The sequence below is a fragment of the Dendrobium catenatum genome, unplaced genomic scaffold (assembly GCF_001605985.2).
Source record: "Dendrobium catenatum unplaced genomic scaffold, ASM160598v2 fragScaff_scaffold_1028, whole genome shotgun sequence".
In the NCBI taxonomy this organism is placed as follows: domain Eukaryota; kingdom Viridiplantae; phylum Streptophyta; class Magnoliopsida; order Asparagales; family Orchidaceae; genus Dendrobium; species Dendrobium catenatum.
In genome coordinates this window covers 1,381,676-1,403,361 of record NW_021319490.1, presented here as the reverse complement: position 1 = coordinate 1,403,361, position 21,686 = coordinate 1,381,676, and the positions used below count along the sequence as shown (strand labels likewise).

General features: G+C 35.8%; 1 protein-coding gene across 1 annotated transcript in view; it reads left to right on the top strand.

Annotated features, from left to right (window-relative positions):
* The window catches only part of LOC110113274 (DExH-box ATP-dependent RNA helicase DExH11), a gene marked incomplete at its 5' end in the record, with an annotated part of 74,109 nt that overhangs the window by 8,783 nt on the left and 43,640 nt on the right, over positions 1 to 21,686 (top strand). Inside the window, 1 exon segment of the mRNA XM_028698015.1 lies at positions 11,006 to 11,115. Coding sequence (XP_028553848.1) covers positions 11,006 to 11,115 — 110 coding nt within the window.

Here is a 21,686-nt window from a genome sequence, read left to right as displayed (position 1 = left end):
TGTACCGCTCAGTACCGAGCGGTACTAGTTTGGTACCGAGCATGTACTGAGCGGTACCGAGCATGTATTGAGCGGACGAATGAAAGAAAGCCGAATCAGGAGTTATTCAAGCTTTCGTTACTGTACGTCAAAGTCAAGGCCACAACACCGCGTACCTGCTCTTCCGACCTAACCGATGCCTGAACGTTTCCTGCACTCACAACTTCGGCTTCGTTTCTTTCCCTGCGTCGTCTCCTTCCGACTTCATCTCATACACTCACGGCTTCGTCTCCTTCCCTCACAGCTTCGTCTATTTCCCTCACGGCTTCGCCTCTAGTTCGACTTTCAATTCTCACAAGAAGCCCTAATCCTATACGCAAATACACGACTCAATGCGGACGCCTCGTCCGCTTTTTTAATGGTTGATTTTAAGTAGGTAAGACCATTTGGATGAGGCGTACGCCTCACCCATAATTGCGCAATTGCTCAATTGAGGCGCGCCTCACACAGGGTGAGGCGTACGCCTCAATCAGTGTCCAAATTGCGTGCGCCTCGAGGCACTTTTGGATAGAATTGCGTAGAGGCGCGCCTCAAGGCGCGCCTCTTATTGCGCAATTTTAAACAGAGCTTGAAATCTCATTATGTGGACTTGGAACCTTGCATTTTCCTCTTCTTTGTGTCTCCTCGGTTTCTCCCTAGTGCTGTTTCCCGTGGGCTATTCCGCTTCCCCTGGCTCTATTCCGATTTCCTGGATGCTTGCTCCTTTCCCGTAGCTGTTTTACCCGGTTCTCTGTGATGCCTTTTCGGGTGCTGTTATGGAATTAAACCTGGCCATTTCTGATTGGTTTAGATGGAGGTAAAATGACTGTTTGCCTGCTCCCTTCTCTCTTATAAATTAGAGATGTTTTCTTCATGAGGAGGTTGTTGATTATCTTGAGAAAAGTCTCTAAAAACCCTTCTTGGAAAAGCTTGAGAGCTTGTTCCAATTCTCTCTTCTTCCTCTGTATTTCGTCTTGGCTTCTAATCTCTTCTTCTCTGCTCAAGTTCCACTCAAGTTGTATCATTCTTCTTGAGCTATTGGAGGTGTTTGTTGGCAGAATTTGGTGACATTTGCTGGAGGAGTTTGGTTGAACGTTGGACCTTGTTGCTGTGGTGGACACTTCATTTGCAAGCCCTAAGCACTTATCATATTTTACCTACTTTTCATTGCATGTGTGGAAACCGCTTGTCGCTTGTTCTGAGCGCAGTGTTTTTATTTTATAATTTTATTTCGTTTGTTCGACTTTTCATTTGTTTTGGTGTTTGTTTGGATGTTTGCATTCTATATTAAATCGAGTTTGGTTTCAATTGTCTTAGTGTTCTCCTATCTTGACTTTTCTTTCTAGTTTGCCTGCATCAAGTTTGGTATCAGAGCGAGTTAGCAAATCCTTGGTTGGTGTGAGTTTCTTTCTATAAAAAAAAGGCTAATAATCAAGGGGATTGACAATAAATGATGCAAAAGTTAGCGGATTTGTAAAATCAAATGAACGATATGGCTAACACTCTTGCTAATAAATGTCAACCATCATAATGTTCAATCTTTTGAAAGTGAAGTGGAAGTCCCTCGAAACCAAAATATGCAATGAAGAAATTGGGATTATGGAATTAAAATTGATGTTCATAACTTCGAAGGTAAACTTCAACCCGACCAATTCATCGAATGGGTAGAAAAAATAGATCAATTTTTTGAATGGAAAGAAATACCGGATAATAGGAACGTCAAATTTGCAAGCTTAAAACTCACTAGTTATGTACTCACATGATGGAAAAATTTACAAAACAATAGACAAAGGCGTGTGAAAGAAAAAATTCAAAATTGAAAAAAAATTGAAAAAAAAATGAGAGGGAAATTTTTGCCTTCAAATCATGCACGAACAATCTTTCAAGAATTTAATAACCTGCGTCAAGGTAATCAATCTGTTGAAGAATACACTGAAATGTTTTACAAACTCCAATCTAGAGATGATTTAGATGAGTCCGAAGAAAGATCTGTCACAAGGTATATCAACGATCTAAAATGGACAATCCAAGATCAACTGAATTTGTACCATGTAATTAAAATTGATGAGGCTTATCGTATGACATTGAAAATTGAAAAGCAACATCAAAGAGGTCACAATAAAATAACTGAAACATATAAGCGAAGACAGACTGGCGGGGTTAAAACTCAATCTTCACAAACTTCTACAGGGACATCGGGTGTGAAAATTAAATCTTTTGAAACTCAAAATATGGATAAGGGTAAGGGAATAATGGGGCCTAAACCTACTAAACAACCTAAATTGATTGTACCATGTTATAAATGTGGGTTTTATGGTCATCTCTCTTCGGCTTGTAGAAAAAACAAACCACCAAAAAATAATTACATTGAAAATGACGAGGAAATAGAAGAAGAGGAAGAAAATGAATCTGAACCTGAAAATGAAATAGAATTGGAGAAAGTTGATGTATAGTGCGATGAAGGTGAACAACTGTTAGTAATCTGACAAGTTTTGACTGCTAAAATGGACAATGATGATAGGTGGCTTAGGAAAAATATTTTCAAAACCACTTGCATAATTGAGGGAAAATATTTCTCGCTAATGATTGATAGTGGGAGTTCGTTTCAAAGCTAATGGTTGATAAGCTTAAATTGAAATCCAAACCACTTATCGAACCTTACAAAATCTCTTAGTTCAAGGAAGGGGTGAGGTTTCAATAACAAAACAATGCATTGTTAACTTAACAATTGGAAGTTCTTTCAAAGATTAAGTTGTTTGCGATGTCGTACTTCTTGAAGTCTGCCATGTTTTATTGGGTCGTCCTTGGCAATTCGATCACAAAATCATTCATAACAGGGAAAAGAACAACTACACTTTGATTCAAAATAATAAAGAGTTTTCTCTTTATCCTAAAAAACATGTGCCTGATTAGCCTGTCAAAAATAAAGTTGCAAAAACAAACACTGCTGAACTGCTTCTTAACACAAATGAGTTGAAATAATATGAGGTAGCTTACTTGGTGCTAGGAAAAGAAACTGATTCAACTTCTCAAATTCCTAAAGAAATTTAACCTTTAATTGATGAGTTTTCTGATATAACATCTGAAGAGTTGCCTATAGGTTTGCCACCGATGAGAGACATTCGACATCAAATTGAATTAATACATGGAACCACTTTACCTAATCTTCTCCATTACAGAATGAGTCCAACTGAACATGAAGAACTTTTTAAGCAAGTAATTGAATTGTTAAAGAAGGATTTGATTAAGGAAAGCTTAAGTCCCTGTGCTATAGCTGCTTTATTAACTCCTAAAAAAGATGAAACATGGAGGATATGTGTGGATTGTCGGGCTATAAATAAAATCACCATCAAGTATAGATTTCCTATTCCTAGGCTGGATGACATGTTGGACATGTTAAGTGGTGTCAAAATCTTTTCCAAAATTGACTTAAGAAGAGGGTATCACAAGATTAGGATAAGACCAGGAGATGAATGAAAAATTGCTTTTAAAACTAAGGATTGTACGAATGACTTGTTATGCCTTTTGGGCTTTCTAATGCTCCTAGTACTTTTATGAGAAGAATGAATCATGTTTTGAGACCTTTCATTGGAAAGTTTGTTGTGGTGTATTTCAATGATATTTTGATTTATAACATTCACCATTCTAAGCATATTAATCATGTGAAACAAATTCTGCAAATGCTAAGAGAGCAAAAGTTGTACATCAATCTTAAAAAATTATTTCATTGACTTCAAGTTTAACTTTTTTGGGATATATTGTGTCTGCGAAGGGAATAAGGGTTGATCCTATAAAAATTGAGGCAATTCAAAACTGGCATACTCCTAAAAATATAAGCGAGGTGAGAGGGTTTCATGGCTTAACTTCTTTCTATTGAAGGTTTATTAAAAACTTCAGTTCTCTGATTGCTCATATCACTGATTGTTTGAAAAAAGGAATATTTAGGTAGGCACTCAAGCTGAACAAACTTTTGAAATCATTAAGACAAAAATGAATCAAGCTCCCATCCTTAGCCTACCAAATTTTGAAAAAGTTTTTGAAGTTGATTGTGATGCTTCTCATGTTGGTATTGGTGATGTGCTTTGTTACAACCCGGCCCGGTTAGCTCGCAAGTGCGAGGCGGGAATGGAAGTCGGACAGTTAGAATTAATGAAAACTTTCATCTTACTCAATTAAAATATCTCCAAATATGTACCAAACATAATGAAATAGCCACTAATAAATATTCAAGTAAAAAATTTTCATTTCTTCTATTCAAAACACCAACATAAGGATTCAACATTGAGTTTACAAAATGCAAAAATGGTGTCCAAAAATCATTTTTCTTACATATCATCTCTAAACCTTCTATACAAAACATCAAAATAACAAAACAAAACCTGCCGCCCGTCGTCTCTCTATGACGGTACGTGAGGGGAAGTTTATCCGCCATCTATCCTTCATTAGATCCTCCTGAAAAGTATCCCACAACATGGGTGAGTCACAACTCAATAGATGCAAATGGAATTCAATTAAACTTAGAGTCAAGAGAAGAAAATTATATCATGCTTAGGTATTTTAACAAAGGAATCATCAACATATAGTAACTTTTGTTCTAAGGAGATGCATACCTTTACCTCAACCTTCAAGTGCTTTTTTCTTTCATAACATTTTCATTCTTTTCCTTTTAAAACATTATGCCTCAAATGATAGTCTCAAATGCATATAACATGAATATGAAAGGTTCATAATAGCTTAATATCTAAATATAACACCCGTATCGGAAGTCTCACTTGTACCGATTAGGTACATTAAATTGGTCATTCCTTTACCATTGGTTCATAAGAACCCTGCTTTACCATGGCTCAGAAGAGCCTCCTTTACCATTGCTCAAAGGAGCATCCTTTACCATGTGATACTTCCGTGTCAACATGCACATATACTTAATACTTTCATATTCATAAGAGATGCTTTATGTAAAGTATTCATAAACTAATAAAGTGTATGTTTCCATAGGGATGTGTATGCTTGCTATGCTCATGTATTCATTCGCATGTAAGGAGAAAAACATGTGTAGTACAATTAAAGAAAAGAGCATGAGAATCATTCATGAGTTGTACATTTGCATAAAGTGAAACCTTTGCATTTGCTTCCAGTGTCCATGAACTTATAAGGGAACATGAGTCATAAGAGTGTCATAATGAGCATAAAAGAAATTGCCATTTCTATGTAATTGCATGAAAGTAGAGTTTTCTAAATTTACAAGAATATCCATTCCACCTACCTCAACCCCGTGCACCTCTTTCATTTGTCCGGACAAGTCATTTCCTTCCACACGGTTAAAATTTAGAAGAGACATACAAAAATGTATAAGTAACTAGTCCCTACACAATATTCTAAATCCTTAATCTAAGGTAATAAAGGGTTCTTCCTAATGTCATGTCTATGTTTCAATTCAACCCTTCCCCACCATTTCATGATATCTCTCACTCACATTCTCTCTCAATTAAGGTTTAGTCAAAATCCTTAGGTTTTAAGCATGCAACACCTTTCCTACACTCACAACATAAATAAAATATATTCAATTTTCGGAATAAATTAAATAAAAATTTAGAAAATCTCACATTCTAAGTAAAAACCATAAATTAGTCTTTAAAATCCTCCCAAAAACCAATAAAAATCATAGGGATAAAAAATTTCTTAATTAGGGAAAAACCCTAAATTTCAAAACTCAAAACTTTCATCATTCTTACATATTCTTAAATTAGAAGCTTTCCTATGGCATTAGGAACTATTCTTAAGAAGACACTTCCAAAGAAAAATCCATTTTAAGTAAAACTCTAAATTTCTCCAACTCAAAACTTCTAAAGAAAAGCCACATTCTTAGCATAAAAATATCTCCTAATCATTCCATAATAATTCCCCATTAAAATTCTTAAAGAAAATCAAAATTTTCTCAAACCCTAGAAATCTTCTTGTCCAATAATCTTTGAGAAAAGTGGAGAAATAATAATTCTAATGCATACCTTAGCCTTCCCTCAGTCTCCCCTACGATTTTCCCCAAGTATGGCCGCCGGAATCCACCGCCGGAGCCACCCGTTCTCCTCTCCCGTCCGCCTTCTCCTCTCCCGTCCGCCTTCTCCTCTTCGTGAGTTCGGGCGGAAGAAATGAAATGGGGACCGAATGGAATTCGGTCCCCTTAAGAGAAAGGGATTTCCATAATGTCAATTTTGCCCTCACTTAAATAACCCATGCTTGAATAAACATTAGGGGTATTATTGGAATTATGAGACTTCGATGAATTTTAATTCCTGAATTAAGCAAAATCAAATACAAGTTTTATATATCAAATTTCTTAGAATTTTGCATAGAATTTTTCAAAATTATTTCCATCGAAATCCGACAAACTTGAATTTTTCACTTAAAACTCGTCGTGACGCTTTGAAAAACGTGCGAGGTCTAAAACAACATTTTGCGGGTTTTACATGCTTAACAACGAAGGAAAGCCTATTGCTTTGTTTGTAGAACAGAAGAGGAGAAAGTGATTTGTTTTTTATTTTTTTAGGGACGCGATACAATTTTTTCTTTTTTTTTTTAGATTTTTGTCTTTTACTTGTTTTTTTCTGCAGTTTTGTTAATGCTAGGGCGGTAGGGCATGAGCTAATCTTGGGAATCATTATAGATAGGCAACATTTTGCCTTTTTTTTTCTTTCAAATCCTAGCTGCAATAATGTGGATTTTGAAAATTTGCACCCCGACCTCTCCGTGCCTTTTTTGTTGATGGGGATAGTTTTAACGAGTTTGGGTTTCAGGGTAGATTTTCAGTAGGCTGATCAGGTTTTAGATAAGCATTACACAGAGATTTTGCCCTTATTTTTCGAGGACTTTATGACCTGTGTTCTGCCCTTGTAGTTAATTACCCTCTCGATAACAAGAGAACTTTCAATTATGGCTACTCGTTGAATATGTTGCAATATTTACTTAGCATATAATAACAATTTTAGGGTTTGAATTTTGTTTTAAATTTTGGTGTTCATGATTTGAAATTCATCATCATTAATTTAAAGCGGATCATTAAGGAATGATGACGGGCCCGATCAAAATCCCGTGGTTCCGCCATCATGTGCTGTCATGGTCCCTGGTTTACTAAATCAGAGGGGGTAGCTGACCCAACTTGATAGAATGAACTTTGTCGGCAGCCATGTGTTGCTTCGTCCAAGAATACCTTGTGGACCTAGGGTGGCTGTTATGTTCGACAAAGAGAAATTGAGAGGGAGAGGGAGAGGGAGAGCTCTTGCCTTCAGTTCCTATTTACGTGAGAGTCAAATGGGGAGTGAATGTGAGTGGGGTTGTGAGGTGATTAGTGGTCAACAACAAATAACAACTTTTGTTAAAAGAAAAAAAAGGCTTAGCTAATTTAAAAAAAATATCATCAGTTATATTATTACAAGGCGGCTCGCAAGTTGAGCCTCATCATGCTCGAACTTGAGCTTGTTTACTAGTCGAACTTGAGTTTTAGCTTGCGGCTTGATAAGCTCTACTTGTGAACTTCTTATCAACTTGAGCTTAACTCGGTTCACAAGCTTACTCGGCTCACTTACACCCTTAATGTCAAATGAGTAAAGGAGTGTGTTGGTTCCTATTTTTAAGAATAAAACTAATGCACAAGAGTATGTGAATTATAGATAAATTAAGTTAATATGTCATACATTTAAATTATGAGAGAAAGTAATTGAACATAGGTTACGTTGAAAGTGATATAATGTTTCTCCAAATCTGTTTGGATTCATGTTGGGTAGGTCTATTATGGAAGCTATATATTTGTTGAGAAGTATGATGGAAAATTATAGACAGAGTAAGTAGGATCTACTTATGATATTTATTGATTTAGAAAAATCATATAATAATGTTACAAGAGAAGCGCTATGGAGAGTTCTAGAAAAAAAAGTTAATAACGTTTATATTCATGTCATTAAGGATATATAGGCAGGAGCTGTTAATTCTATTCAAACACAAGGTGGTTTGACCAATTTTTTTCCTATTTTAGTTGGTTTACATCAAGAATCAGCTTTAAGCATGTATCTTTTTGCTTAGTCATGGATGGTATTACTAGACCTTTGCAAAAGTATGTATCTTGATTTATGTTTGCTCTTGATGATATTTTTCTTATTGATAAGACTAGAGAGGGAGTTGATGAAAAACTTTAATTATGGAGGTCAACCTTAGAGTCTAAATGATGCAGGACTACATGCGAAATAGAAAGCTTGCACAAATAGTTAAAGAGCAATTTCAAATTTTTGTTATTAGCGACTAAAACAACAAAGTAAAACTAATAAGTGGTCACTTCCGTTTGTGCTAAGCTACGCAAGAGACTAAACAAAATCAAAACATGTAGGAAAACTAAAGCATTGCATGCGGAGTAGTTTCCAACGTAACCATGGCCTAACAATGACATCTAAAAGCAAAGAAGTAACAATCCTACGATTACTAGTGGATGGCGATTAGTAGACACTATCTCTTGCTTGAACAATCTCTCAATGAGGAAGGTAGAATTTGAAAGTAAATGTGTCAAGGAAGAAAATCACATTCGTGTTATTTTACGTCTTGATGCACCACGTACCTTCCGTAGTTCTCTTCCCTAGCCTTGATTACAATGAATAGCAAGTGGTAGGTGGCCTTCTCTTTGGATCCTACAACGTTTGGAGTCAAGTTGAAGAAGGCAAGTTGAGAAGTTCTCTGCAATCTTAGCCGTCGTACGCAAAACCGCAATCAAACTCCGGATCGATCATACATCTCAAATCGATGAAGGAGAAAAAACCTTGAGAGGGGGGGGGAGAGAGAGAGAGAGAGAGAGAGGCCGGCGGTTTGTAAGGTGGAAAAAGGCTAGGGTTGGGAAAGAGCCAGATTAGGTGGAATAGAAATTGTTTTAATTTCCAAATCTGAAATTATTCTCAGATTTGAGTAAGAATGGAGGGAAAATAAGTGGATTTTGAAATTCAAATAGCATGCAATCAAGTCCCTTAATGAAGCATTAAAGGAGAGGGGACCACTAAGGGGGCTGGCGTCATGGTGAGGGGGAAGGGGGTTTGGGGAGAGTGTAATGTGTTTCATAATCCGCTCAAACTAATTAATGACGAAAAATTTCAAATCCGTTTCAATTCAAATTTGAAAATTGAAACCTCATTGAAACTTTCCTAATTTGGCACTGGGCAAATTTGGAAACTTTCAACTCCTCAAATTTTCAAATTTCAAATTTGAGAATACGTGAGGTGGCGGCAAAGGAGCCGGCGATTCACGGAGAGGTGGGGTGGTGGATGAAGGGGGAAGCCGGTGGTTAGAGGGAGGGCCGGCGGGATGATGGAGGGGGTTGGGTTTTGTGATTGGGATGAGGGTGAGCTTTGGTATGAGGGGTTATTGGGTGGTGGTTGGTGGTGGGAGATGACCGAAGGTGAACGTTGGGTAGATGGAAAAGAAGAACAGAGGAAAAATCAAGATCCACCGGAGGTGACTGTTGGGTACTACTGGTAGCCTCTCCTAGGCTCAACCAAACTCTCAAACTCTCTCTCAAGCTCTCACAAAAGCTTCAAGAAGACAAATGCAGGAAAATTTCTTAATATCATTCATCAGCTTCAAATGTATAAGATGAAGGCTTTAAATAGCCTATTACAATGACTTAAAGCAAAAGGACTCAAATACCCTCAAGGGGTTACATAACTCAATCCCTCAAGCAAGGGTAAAAAGGGAAAAATGCTGAAATAAAATACATCAATAAGAAAACAACAATAATAAAATCAAAAGTACATCGGATAAATCGTGGCCGTAGATCTACGGCCACGTCGACGGTAGACTTTCCAACCGATGTCCCCATCACTAAAGGTTTTTATTTGAGTAGATTTAAAATTGAATACATGGAGTATAATTTTAGTGGTAATAGATCTAGTGGTGGGATTGTAATATTGGGCGATCATGTCATTAAAAAGAGTACTTTTAGATATCTTCGGTATATTGTTCAAAATTATTGTGAAATAGATGAGTATATTGTTTGTATAAATCAAGTTGGATAGTTGAAGTGGAGAAATGTGCCATGTCTATTGTGTGATAGAAGTACCCCTCAAACTTAAGAGAAATTTTATAAGATGGTGGTGAGACCAGCAGTGTTTTACTACAAAATTTTTTTACCATTAAAAGAGAGGCATAAAGTTAAGTGTTGCGGTGATGAGAATGCTTAGGCAGATGAGTGGCTTTACACTTAGAGATAGAAAATGAAATGAATATATACATGAAAATATTGAAGCAGCTCCAATGGCAAAGAAGATTAGATAGAGTCGTTTTAGATGGTTTGGTTACATAAAATGTTGGCCTTTCTTATGATCATGTTAGGAGAGTAGATAAATTAGATCCGGTTTATGCTAAAAAGGTAGGGGTATACCTAAAAAGATTTGGTTAGAAAGTATTATAAATGACTTTTTTTATTAGATTTAAATGAAAATTTGACTATTAATATGACACAATGGAAAAAAATGATTTATGTAGCCAACCTCACGAAGTGGATAATGTCTTTTTCCCAAGGACACCCTCACTTTTTCTTATCCTACATCCTGTTATGGTGGGCCTTGATATTAAGCTTTTTGAGTTTATCTTCCTGACTCTTCTATTCAGTCAGCTGTCCAGGAATTTCAAAATCAAAAATCCATTTTAGATTTGATCGGTTTAAGTTTCAACAAAAATAGGTTATCAGAAAAATTTGTTTCATAATTTTTTTTTTTTTGAAATAAGAGCGCAATTCTTTTTATTTTCTAATTGGACGAGGTTGTTACGTTCATTCTTGTATTTTGGCTTATGTTAGATGGTAATTATTATACAAAGTTTTCATATCTTTTTGCGAGCAGTGGTTGAGGGGTTTCTCTTTTAAATTTTATTTGCATAACCATATTACACTTCTATGGTTCTTTGATTTGTTGATTTAGTTTTAAGATGTACTTTCAATGTTTGACTTTTAGAACTTCAGGTGGAAGACATGTTGAAAAGAAGCTTTGCTGAATTCCATGCTCAAAAGAACCTGCCCGAGACGAAAAAATTACTTCTTTTAAAGCTATCTGAAAGTACCAAATCGATAGAGTAAGTTTAATGATCACATGCTTATATTCGGAGTTTTCAGGTTTACATTTTGGTAAGTTCAGAATGGCTATGATTTGATTCACTTTAGTGATTTTTAATTCATTTATGAAAACTATTTTAAAATTAAAATGCCAGGTTCTGATTTCTTATGCCTGTATCATTGACCAACTATATGCTTGCCATATTTTTATTTTTCTTTAAAAAATATCATGCTAATGCATATTGTAAAGCGTACTGCATATTTTATTGATATTATGATTATTTTCTTTTTGTTTGATAAAATGATCTTACCTAGGCAAGCCTCTTGTTTGCCATGGTTAGCTTGATTCCGTTTATCATGCTTCTGATCTTCCGATTGTGAAGGCACAAATGAAAACCTAAGGAACTTGCTCTTTGCCAATTTTTCTATTTACATAAAACCTTTACAATTTCTTTGAACTTGTTTGTATTTACAGTTTGAAGACAAGGACTTCACGTCCAGGAAAAAAAATTTCATTCTTTCAGTTCAAATAAATAAAACTATAAGATTTTTTTTTTGCATCTCGAACTAGTTATGTTGTCCTGAAACAAAGTTAATCATATTATCTTTTTAACTAACTAGATATTATATCATTCTTAATATTGGCACGGATATCTTAAATCTTTAAATATTTTCCAAATAAATTGAATTTGAATCTCCTAAATTTTAAATTTCCAACGTTTCCGTACACTTATTTCCCTATTTTATGAGAATTCATCCTTAAGTTGTTTTGTGTAGCCATCATAATAATATAAATGTCGGCATCCGAATAACTGTCGAGTATGCTATCTTCAGTGACATATGGTTGTAACTTAAATGTCAAATGGATGAAGAATGGATTATGGTAAAAACTATATTATAACAAAGAATATATAGTTCCACCTATAGATTATCTTGCATGTAGAACAGATGAACAGGTGCTTAATAGTGATATCCAATCTTCAATTTTCAGAGCATAGATCATATAAAATCCCTTTTCTGAAAAAAAAAATGTAGCATGTATCAGGCCCTTAATCAAAGGTGCTCGAATGGGATCACTACGTGAATTGCAATAGCTATTACTTCTCTGGTGAAGTTTAAAAATATGAAAAATTGTGAAACTTGGCGATAGGCATCAAAATGCAACTGAAAGTTGATGAGAATTTCCATTAAATCGTGTTGAATTGATGTTGGTTGTAGTTTTTGCCTCATATTTGGTTCTTCTGTTTATTTTGACGAGTTTCTGTATAAATTTGAATCTGATCCCATTGAATTTCAATTTCGTACTTCATTTGGTCTCTTCTAATAACACCTGAGGTCATTCCAAAGCTAAGAAATTCTTACATAATTTGTTTGTTTCTGATGTGACACATGCATGGAGTTACAAAAAAGATTAACAAGAGAATTTATTAAAAGTTAACCATCATAAAGTTATGCATCAAATCAAAGTAAGTTATGAAAATTCGCGGTTTTCCACTTATTTAGGCAAAGAAATACATGAAGAGTAACCAAGATACTCTCAATCCAATACAAAGGCGAAGTAATGTAAAAGCTTATAACACAAATCCAATAGTTAATAATGAGATGTTCACAATGAAGATCGGCTCTCTCTCTCTACGAATCTAGGCTGAGCGGAGGAAGATCTTCCACACTAGAAGTGAAGTGACCACTAGGAAGGACGAGCCGAGGAACGTCATTGTTGGGAAGGTAATCAGAGTTGGAGGGGCACGGAGCGTCCAATGAGGGACCACGGGTGTCACGACCCAACCCGACCGGAACGAATCCCTTCGCATCGGGCCGCGACAAATGTTGAAAATCCAGGATCTAGTTTTGGAATTTGCTTCAGACATTCTTCCAAATTTCAGACATACAGAACAGAAAACACAGAGCTACTATAACTTCCAAATATACATAACAGTTCATCTATCATTTTCTCCTTTCATCAAAATAATCATGTACAATACAGTGCATGGCTACCGACAGAAAGAACTGAACAGAAAAGCCATGATTGTACAATAATCAAAAGTTCAAAATACATAATCACTGATCAGACACAGAACTGCTAGTTCAAGATCTCCTTTCCTTTCCCAGAACCTGAAAACCACGCAGATAACAATGACGAGCTAACAGCTCAGCAAGACTACAATCGCCCATCAAAATCTCCAGAAATTCACAACCAAAATACATTAGAATAGTAGCTGTACAGAATTCAGATAATCATACAGAACAAATATCGAACAGAAATCCAATAATCGGTACAGAAGAACTAAATTCATATCACATAGCAGAACATTCAAATCAGATTTCACAGAATAAACAGAATCGTATGGAGCATATTTCAAATCAGATAAAGTCACATTTCAATATCAGATCACATATCAGATTCGCGGACCCTGACAGAATCTCAACGGATTCTGACCTCTTATGCCTCCCTTCCCTGACACAGACATAATCTCTACAGATTCTGGCCCCATATGTCTCCCTTTGTGCTTATAGCACCAGAACAGAACAGATATATAGAATTTTCAGAACAGAACTTGTTTTCTTTTCAGATTTTCCTGTCACAGACAGAATATCAAAGGATTCTGGCCCCTTATAACTCTATTCTGATATCACAGCACATCAAAGCATTCAATTCAGAACAGATTCGGAAATTTACCGAGTTACCACAGATAATACAAAACATCATTGTAAGACTTTTATTGTACTGAAGCAACATTTTTCAACATCCAGATAATTCGTAGTTCGATTAAAATGCCGCAGAATCCAAAATATCCGGTAAAAATCTTTCAGAAAATACTCAAAACGTGCACAAACATCATCTCAGAAACATACCAAATATCAAAAGTTACGCGGTAAAAAGCTCGTCAGTGTGAAAAGAAACCAAATATTAACTAACGGAAATAACATCCGGGACAGAATAGTCGTCAAAATTCTCGTTTCTGAAAATTGAGAAAGGCGGAATGTGTCTTACCTTGAGTCGGTCAACTTTACCAACTACAGCGACGGACGAAAACGGACCGAAGTTGCCCAAAAATCACTTTTCTTCCTTTTTCCTTCGATTTTCTCTCTCCTGGCTTTTCTCTCTCTTCAAAAAGATCTCAAACCATTATATATGCATGCAGGTCGTCCTGGACGATCCAAAATTGTCCCGGGACGATTTGCCCACTGGACGAATTTCGTTCAGATGAAATAGTTATCGTTCCTGGATGAGTTGCTCTCTGGACAAATTTCATACGGACGAACCCTAATTCGTCCTCGGACGAACTTCTCTGTCACCTGATTTTGAACTGATCGTCCCGGACGAACCTGGAAGGAAAAACTTCGTTCGGACGAACCTGGAAGGAAAAATGGCTTTCACAACGGGGTTCTTGGTCGTTGAAGCTCAATGGTCCCGGCGAGACAATACACGATACGGTTGTTTTCTTTTCAGAAATATGGATTTTGATGGATTTCTTGTTTAAATTTCTGTTTCCGTTAGCGAAAATCTGGTATAATTTCGTGCCGGTAAAACTTTTACCGCCTAACTTTTGGTATGCTATAGAGATTGTAATTTTGCACGTTTTGAGTATTTTCTGGAAGATTTTCACCGGGCATTTTGAATTCTGCTGAGTTTTCATCGAATATGAAATTATCTGGATGTTGAAAAATATTGCTTCAGTACAATAATAGTCTTGAAATATTGTTTTATACTATCTCTGGTAATTTGATAATTTTCTGAAACTGTGAATTTTGATCTGTTGAATTTCCGTTGTCTGCTGTTATACTCTCTGATGATATTCTGATACGAATCTGATTTCTCTGTATCTGATGTGAGTTCATGTTGATGTGTTGTGCATGATATCAGAAGGGAGTTATAAGGGGCCGGAATCCTTTGAGATTCTGTTTGTGTCAGGAAAGGGAGGCATAAGGGGCTAGAATCCGTTGAGATTCTGTCTGGGTCCGGGAATATGAAAATGAATTCTGATATGATCATTCTGTATATCTGATATATTCTGGTGCTGTAAGCACAAAGGGAGGCATAAGGGGTTTGAATTCGTTGAGATTCTGTTTGTGTCAGGGAAGGGAAGCATAAGGGGCCAGAATCCTCTTAGATTCTGTCTGGGTCAGAGAAATCTATTTTGAAATATGATTTGAATGTTTTCTGAAATCTGTTCTGAACTTTGATTTGAATTCCGATTTGAATAATTTTGTGACATAAATTTGATTCAGCTCTTTTGTCTTTGTTATCTTATCCATTCTATACGAATTTCTGTATTATGTTTGATTTATGTTATGTATGAATCTCTGAACTCTGTCTAATATTCTGATTTATGTACGAGTATCTGAATGCTGCACGGCTATTTGAATAAAATGTTTTTAACGCTTTTGTGAGTATTTTGATATGAGAGTTTCTGGAGATTTAGATCGGCTAGTGTAGTCTTGCTGAGCTGTTAGCTCATTGTGGTTATCTTCATGGTTTTCAAGTTCTGGGAAAGGGAAGGAGGTTTTGAACTGAGACTAGGTATTTTTGCACTTTTGATTTTTGTACGGTCATGGCTTTTCTGCTTTTCTGTTCTGTACTTTCTGTTAACAGCCATGCACTGTAATGTACATGATTATTTTGATGAATGAGAAGAAAGTAAATCATGGATGAGCTTGTCTGTAAGTTTGTATGTTTTATAGTAGCTATGTAATTTTTTTCTGTATGTCTAATTATTAGAAGAAAGTCTGAAAACAAATTCCAAAGCTAGATCCTGAATTCACACGTCGCGACTCAACGCGATGGGATTATTTCCGGTCGGGTTGGGTCGTGAAAGAGAGGGTGGGGAATGGCTTTGAGAGGTGGGGAGGAGGCTAGGGTTTTTGAAGAGATTAGGTTAGGTTGGGTTGGGGGTGTGATTTAATCTAAATTTGAAATTAATCTTAGATTTTGATTAAATTGGGAGGGAAATAATTTGAAATTTGATTTCAAATTGATTTCAATTAATGCATTGATGGAGGATTAATGGGATGGGGCCATAGATGGGGCCGGCGGCATAGAGAGAGAGAGGGAAGAGGGGTTTAGAATAAAAAGTGAAATTAATTTTAGCTTAAGTGAAATTGGAGGGAAAATATTTGAAATCAATTTTGAATTTCAAACAAGGGTGAAGGAGTAAATGAGCATTCAATGGGAAAGCCCAATATGGAGGTCGATGGCATCATGAAGGAGGGAGGGGATTGGGAAGTTTCCAAATAGGCTATGAATATTAGGAAAGAAGAAAAATAAATCCAATTTGATTTATTTGAAATTGGATTCAATACAAAAACTTTCCTAATTTGGAATTCTCTATATGGAAAGATTTTGGAATTCGAAATTTGAATTTCAAATATGAAGGCTAGGGGAAAAGAGGGCCGGCGGGTGGGTGGTTGGAGGTCGGTGGCCAGATGGCCGGCCGACGGGTGGGAAGTTAGTTGGCGGCTTGGGCGTACCAAGGAGGCCGGGGGCAAGGAGGGAGGGGCTCGGGTTCTCCAAGGCGGCTGGAGAGGGTGAGGTTTTCTTTAAGCAGGAGAAGAAAGAGTGAGGTGTAGGAGGAAAGGAAAATCTAGAGCTACAAACCTCAAACACAACAAGCACTAGAACTCACAAAGAGATCCACAATACTATCTCCTCAAGAACTCACAAAGAGATCTTGGGAAATTTCACAAACTCACAAAGAGATCAACAATGGAAAAATTTTCATTCATCAATAATCCTTGATACATAGAGGAGGCCATAATATATAGGCCTAAAGAAAAACAAAATACAATGATGTAAATGCCCCTGGGGCTACTACTCAAGACAACTAAAAGAAAGGGTACAATCGGTAATATCAAATAATACATAACATCAAAATAGAACTAAGCATCAAAATAAAGATTGTGGATCGTGGCCATCGATCTGCGCCTCCTGCGTTGATATACTCGTCGAAAACGTATGTCGATGTCCTCATCAGTTTCTCTTCATGAATTAAGTATATTTCTTTTGAATTCCTTTATTGGAGAAAGGAATAGATTTTGATACAACCTAAACTTTTTGCTGTGATTTCACTGAAAAAATTTTCTTTCTGTAATGCATGATTTCGTTCCTTTCTTCATAATTCGTATGTAAATGATGTTATATATATATATATATATATATATATATATTGTTAATTTGTGTGTCGTCCTTGGTTTTCTCTATAGAGACGGAGTATGACATCTTGACCTTATATGATTGTTAAGTGATATGTAGGTTTTAGAATCAAACTTTGAATTTTTCTAAAACGTAAAATATGCGCTCATTATTGATAATGATCATGCATTGATATTCATAAATACAATTTCCTTATACTTAAGAAAATCTTGTTCTGTAAAGTCCATATAAATCTTGTAGTTGCCTAAATTTTTTTGACAATCATGGTCATACATATAAATACAATAGACTTTCAGACGTTTAGTTAGAAGTGGTAGAAAATAGTTGGTTTTTTTTCCATTTAAAAAAAAATAGCAGGTGGTCGAGCATGTATGGTTCCGAACCAGGAGCTAGCATGGTTCAAACATTTTTGAACTTGTTTGAACTAGGTAGCTCGCTGAGCCATTTGTCTTTTATCATCATGTGTAGATAGATTTTTTGCTCGTTGGGCTTTTTTCTTCTCCAAGAAATTGGCTAGAGTGAAGGTAGAATGTGGTATCAGAGTTTTTGAGCACCATGACATGATGCATCTCAAAATATGGATATTCACTGGTGGTGGTGGGATGTTGACGATAATGATGTTTTACATTATGGTTTTCAATGGGGTGTGACATTTGAGTTTTGATGCATCTCAAAATATGGATATTCACTGTTGGTGGAAGGTTTCTTTTGTTTGGGGATTTCACATTTCTATTTTTTATTTTGTTGATAATACAGCCGACTATTGATGGAAGTTTCTTTGTTCATGGGATTTCACACTATTTTTTATTTTCAACAACAAATAAATGGTTGAAAGGTAGACTTAAGTCTATTATATTAATTTATATTTGTTATGGAGATTTGAGGTCAACACATTAAAAAAATGGTAATTTTAGTACGAGAGAGTATTGATGCTTGTAGTAAGTTAATGGCATAGTTGAAAAGTCAAGAAGTTAGAGCAGTTGGTTAGAGTGGCATTCTAAGGGTTTGGTGGAATTAATTGGTGGGCACTCATAAATGAGAGCAGTAGTTGTGCAAGAGGACGACTGGACGAGGAAGAAATATAACTCCCTCTCTCTCTCTTGCGATTGCGTGTATTTTTTGCTTGAATTGTGGCAAATGATCACATGAATAGAACTAGGGTTTTTCTTGCATTCTAATTTAATGAGGATAGCTATGAGAGATGGATAAAAAATAAAATAAAGAAGAAAGTGATAGTGAAATGAATAGTTTAGACGCCATTTCATTTTTTTCGAGTATCAAGCTAGAAAGAAAACATAAACGTGACATACATGTAATGACATCTCTTCATCAACATTACATGCCCTATGAGAACTATTAAATTACTTAATAAATTTAAAAGCAATGTTTCTCTAGCATGATATGATGTGATTAGAAAAGTAATAAGTAAATAAAAATATTTCCTAACCTATTTATAATGTGATGTCATCTTGAGTATCAATCATCTCTTAGGGGCTATTTGCTTGAAGGAGTTTTGAGAGTATTATATTTCACATGTAGATGTTTTAATTATATTAGTGTTTGGTTGGAACTAAAATATATTTAAAGTAAAATATTATGGAATTAATAACTCTCTTGTTAGCTCATTTTCCATATATTTGAATTACCTTGTTTCACTTGAAATCAGAATACATCATGTTAGGAAGCTAGAAGACCTCATTGCGATGTCAAGACATCTTGACAGATGATGGTCATGAGAAACAAATGTTAATGGTACAAGTTTTTCATTCTTGGGTAAATTGAGATTTGGGCTAGGGCTGCAAACAAACCGAGCCGAGCCAAGTATATGAGTGTTCATGTTTGAGTTCATTTATTATCAGCTTGTTTAAGTTTGGTTCTGATAGGAAATACTTGAGTTCGCAAGTAACCCTAAGGTAATACTTGAGTTCGCAAGCAAACCTAATCGAAATTAGTACAAAAACATAGAGAAAACTGCTGTCACAGCAGATAATCAGCACCAACGCAGCAGGTCTTGGGTTAAAACAGTGGGAAATTGGGAGAAAAATCAAAGATTTCACTAGTAGATGCAAGAAAACAATAAAAGATACAATGTTCTTCAATTCGAGAGGAAAAACAACTCTCCACATGTCTCTAGCAAACCCTAGAGCCCAAGCACAAGACAAGATCTCTAAATCTCATTCAAAATCAAGATAATCCCTAATTCCCTCCTAAGCCCCTCATTAATCCCCAAAGAAGAATTACAACTTACCTAAACAGCCCTTACATTCAAAATTTCCCCACCAAAAATTGCATTAAGCCCAGCATGGGGCCTATAGTAGTTACTCCCCCCTCCTGTGCTTCTTCTGCCGTGCATAGACTAGGACCGGTCCAGCCGACCCCTCCTGGGCCGGCGTGGGTGTAATAAGTTCATGTTTGATTCGAGCTTTATTGTTTGTGTTCATATTTGGTTCGTTTTAATTAATGAGTGTTCATGTTCGGTTCATTTAATGTTTATCGAGCTTTATACAAACAAGCCTTAACGAGCTATAAACGAGCTTTACTTCTAGATGTTTATTAAGCTAACAACGGAGCTTTATCGAGTCTCCTAACAAATAATTACATTGAGCATATTCGTGAACATATTTAGCGATTTTTTTAAATTATCAAATAAGCACGTTGTTGAACATATCTAACAAGTATTCTTGAGCAATCAAATGAGCAAGTTCATGAACATATATAATTAGTTTTTTCGAGCTATGAAATGAGTTCGTTCACGCACAAGTGATCTATGATTCATCTTATATTTGTTCATGAGCATCTTAAACAAACAATCTAGCAAACATGGACAAATGTGAAATGTCTCTTATTCACGAACAAATTCATTATTTTGAATATATAAAATAAAATGAAATTAAATTTATAATAAAAACAGTTGTCTATGTAAAATGAAAATAAGCCTAATCTATATGAATATTTATATTATGTATATTTATCAATTTTATAATCAAATATTAATTAAGTTTTTATGAAGCTTATTCACGAGTTTGGAAATCGAATACGTGTCGAGCTTGTTCACGAGCTTTAAATGATATTGTTCCTAAACATAAATGAGCCGAACATATTAGTGTTCTAGCTTGTTTATTTAAGGATCGATTATTTAAAATATTGTAAAATTTTGTTTGTTTAGTTAATTAAACGATCACAAACAAGCTTTAATCGAACCGAGCAAAGAGTTGCTCGATGAACGTTTGGTTCGCTTGCAGCCCTAGTTTGGGCGGCTCTTTCACAACTATTCCCCAACTCTCTTATCACTATGAAGGATCCCATTACTCTCTTCAATATTCATTGGTTTGCTCAACATTATAAAGGTTCTCCTCATGATACCTTGAGAGATTGAAATTGCTTTTGATCGAATGCTCTTGGAACTAGCTTCTATTAATCCCAAATGTGTGAGATGATAGAATGGTCAAAAGGCCCGGATTTGATAAGTTGATTGGTTAAATTCAACACTTAAAAAAGTCTGAGTGATGAGGACATCGGAGATCAACTTATAAAGGTTCTCCTCATGATACCTTGAGAGATTGAAATTGCTTTTGATCGAATGCTCTTGGAACTAGCTTCTATTAATCCCAAATGTGTGAGATGATAGAATGGTCAAAAGGCCCGGATTTGATAAGTTGATTGGTTAAATTCAACACTTAAAAAAGTCTGAGTGATGAGGACATCGGAGATCAACGGCTACGATTTTTTTTAGTTATTTATTTATATGTTTTTTTTTATATTGTTGTTTTTCCATTTATACCCTTATGGGTGATCATATAGTGTTGTAGCCCGAAGGGCATTTTAGTCTTTGTTTTTTCTCTTTTCATGAGGCCTATTTATAGGCTAGCTTTTCTTGTATTGAGGATGATTATTGAATATGAAATTTTCAGTTTGTGCTTATGGATCTCTTTGTGAGTTCTAAGTTCTCTCTCTTGGGATGATCTCTTAGTGAGTTCGTGAGAGGAGAGGCCCAAGTGGGGCAAAAGCAATACCCGTCAATCTTGGTGGATTCCAAGGTTCGCGGTTCTCTTATCTTCTCTTTCTTTTATTTTCTTATTGCATCGATTCTCTCCACTTTCATCCCACCACCGAAATACCTATCGATCCCCACCAAATCTCCCCTCCACAATTCCACCCGCCGGCCTAGCTCATAGCCACCTCCACCCGAAGCCAAAACCACCCCTCCTCCTTTGGCCGCCGGCCACCCATTGCTCCAAGGCATGATGAAGATGCCAATCATCATTATGACTCCTTGATGGGTGCTTAGCAATAAATAAAGGAGTTACCGAATTTTGAATTTCAAAATTTGAAATTCAAAACTTTCCATATTTGAAAATTCCTAATTAGGAAAGTTTTCAAATTGATCCAATTTTAATTTCATGACATGTGGAGTTTTCAATTTTTCATCCTAGGTGGCAT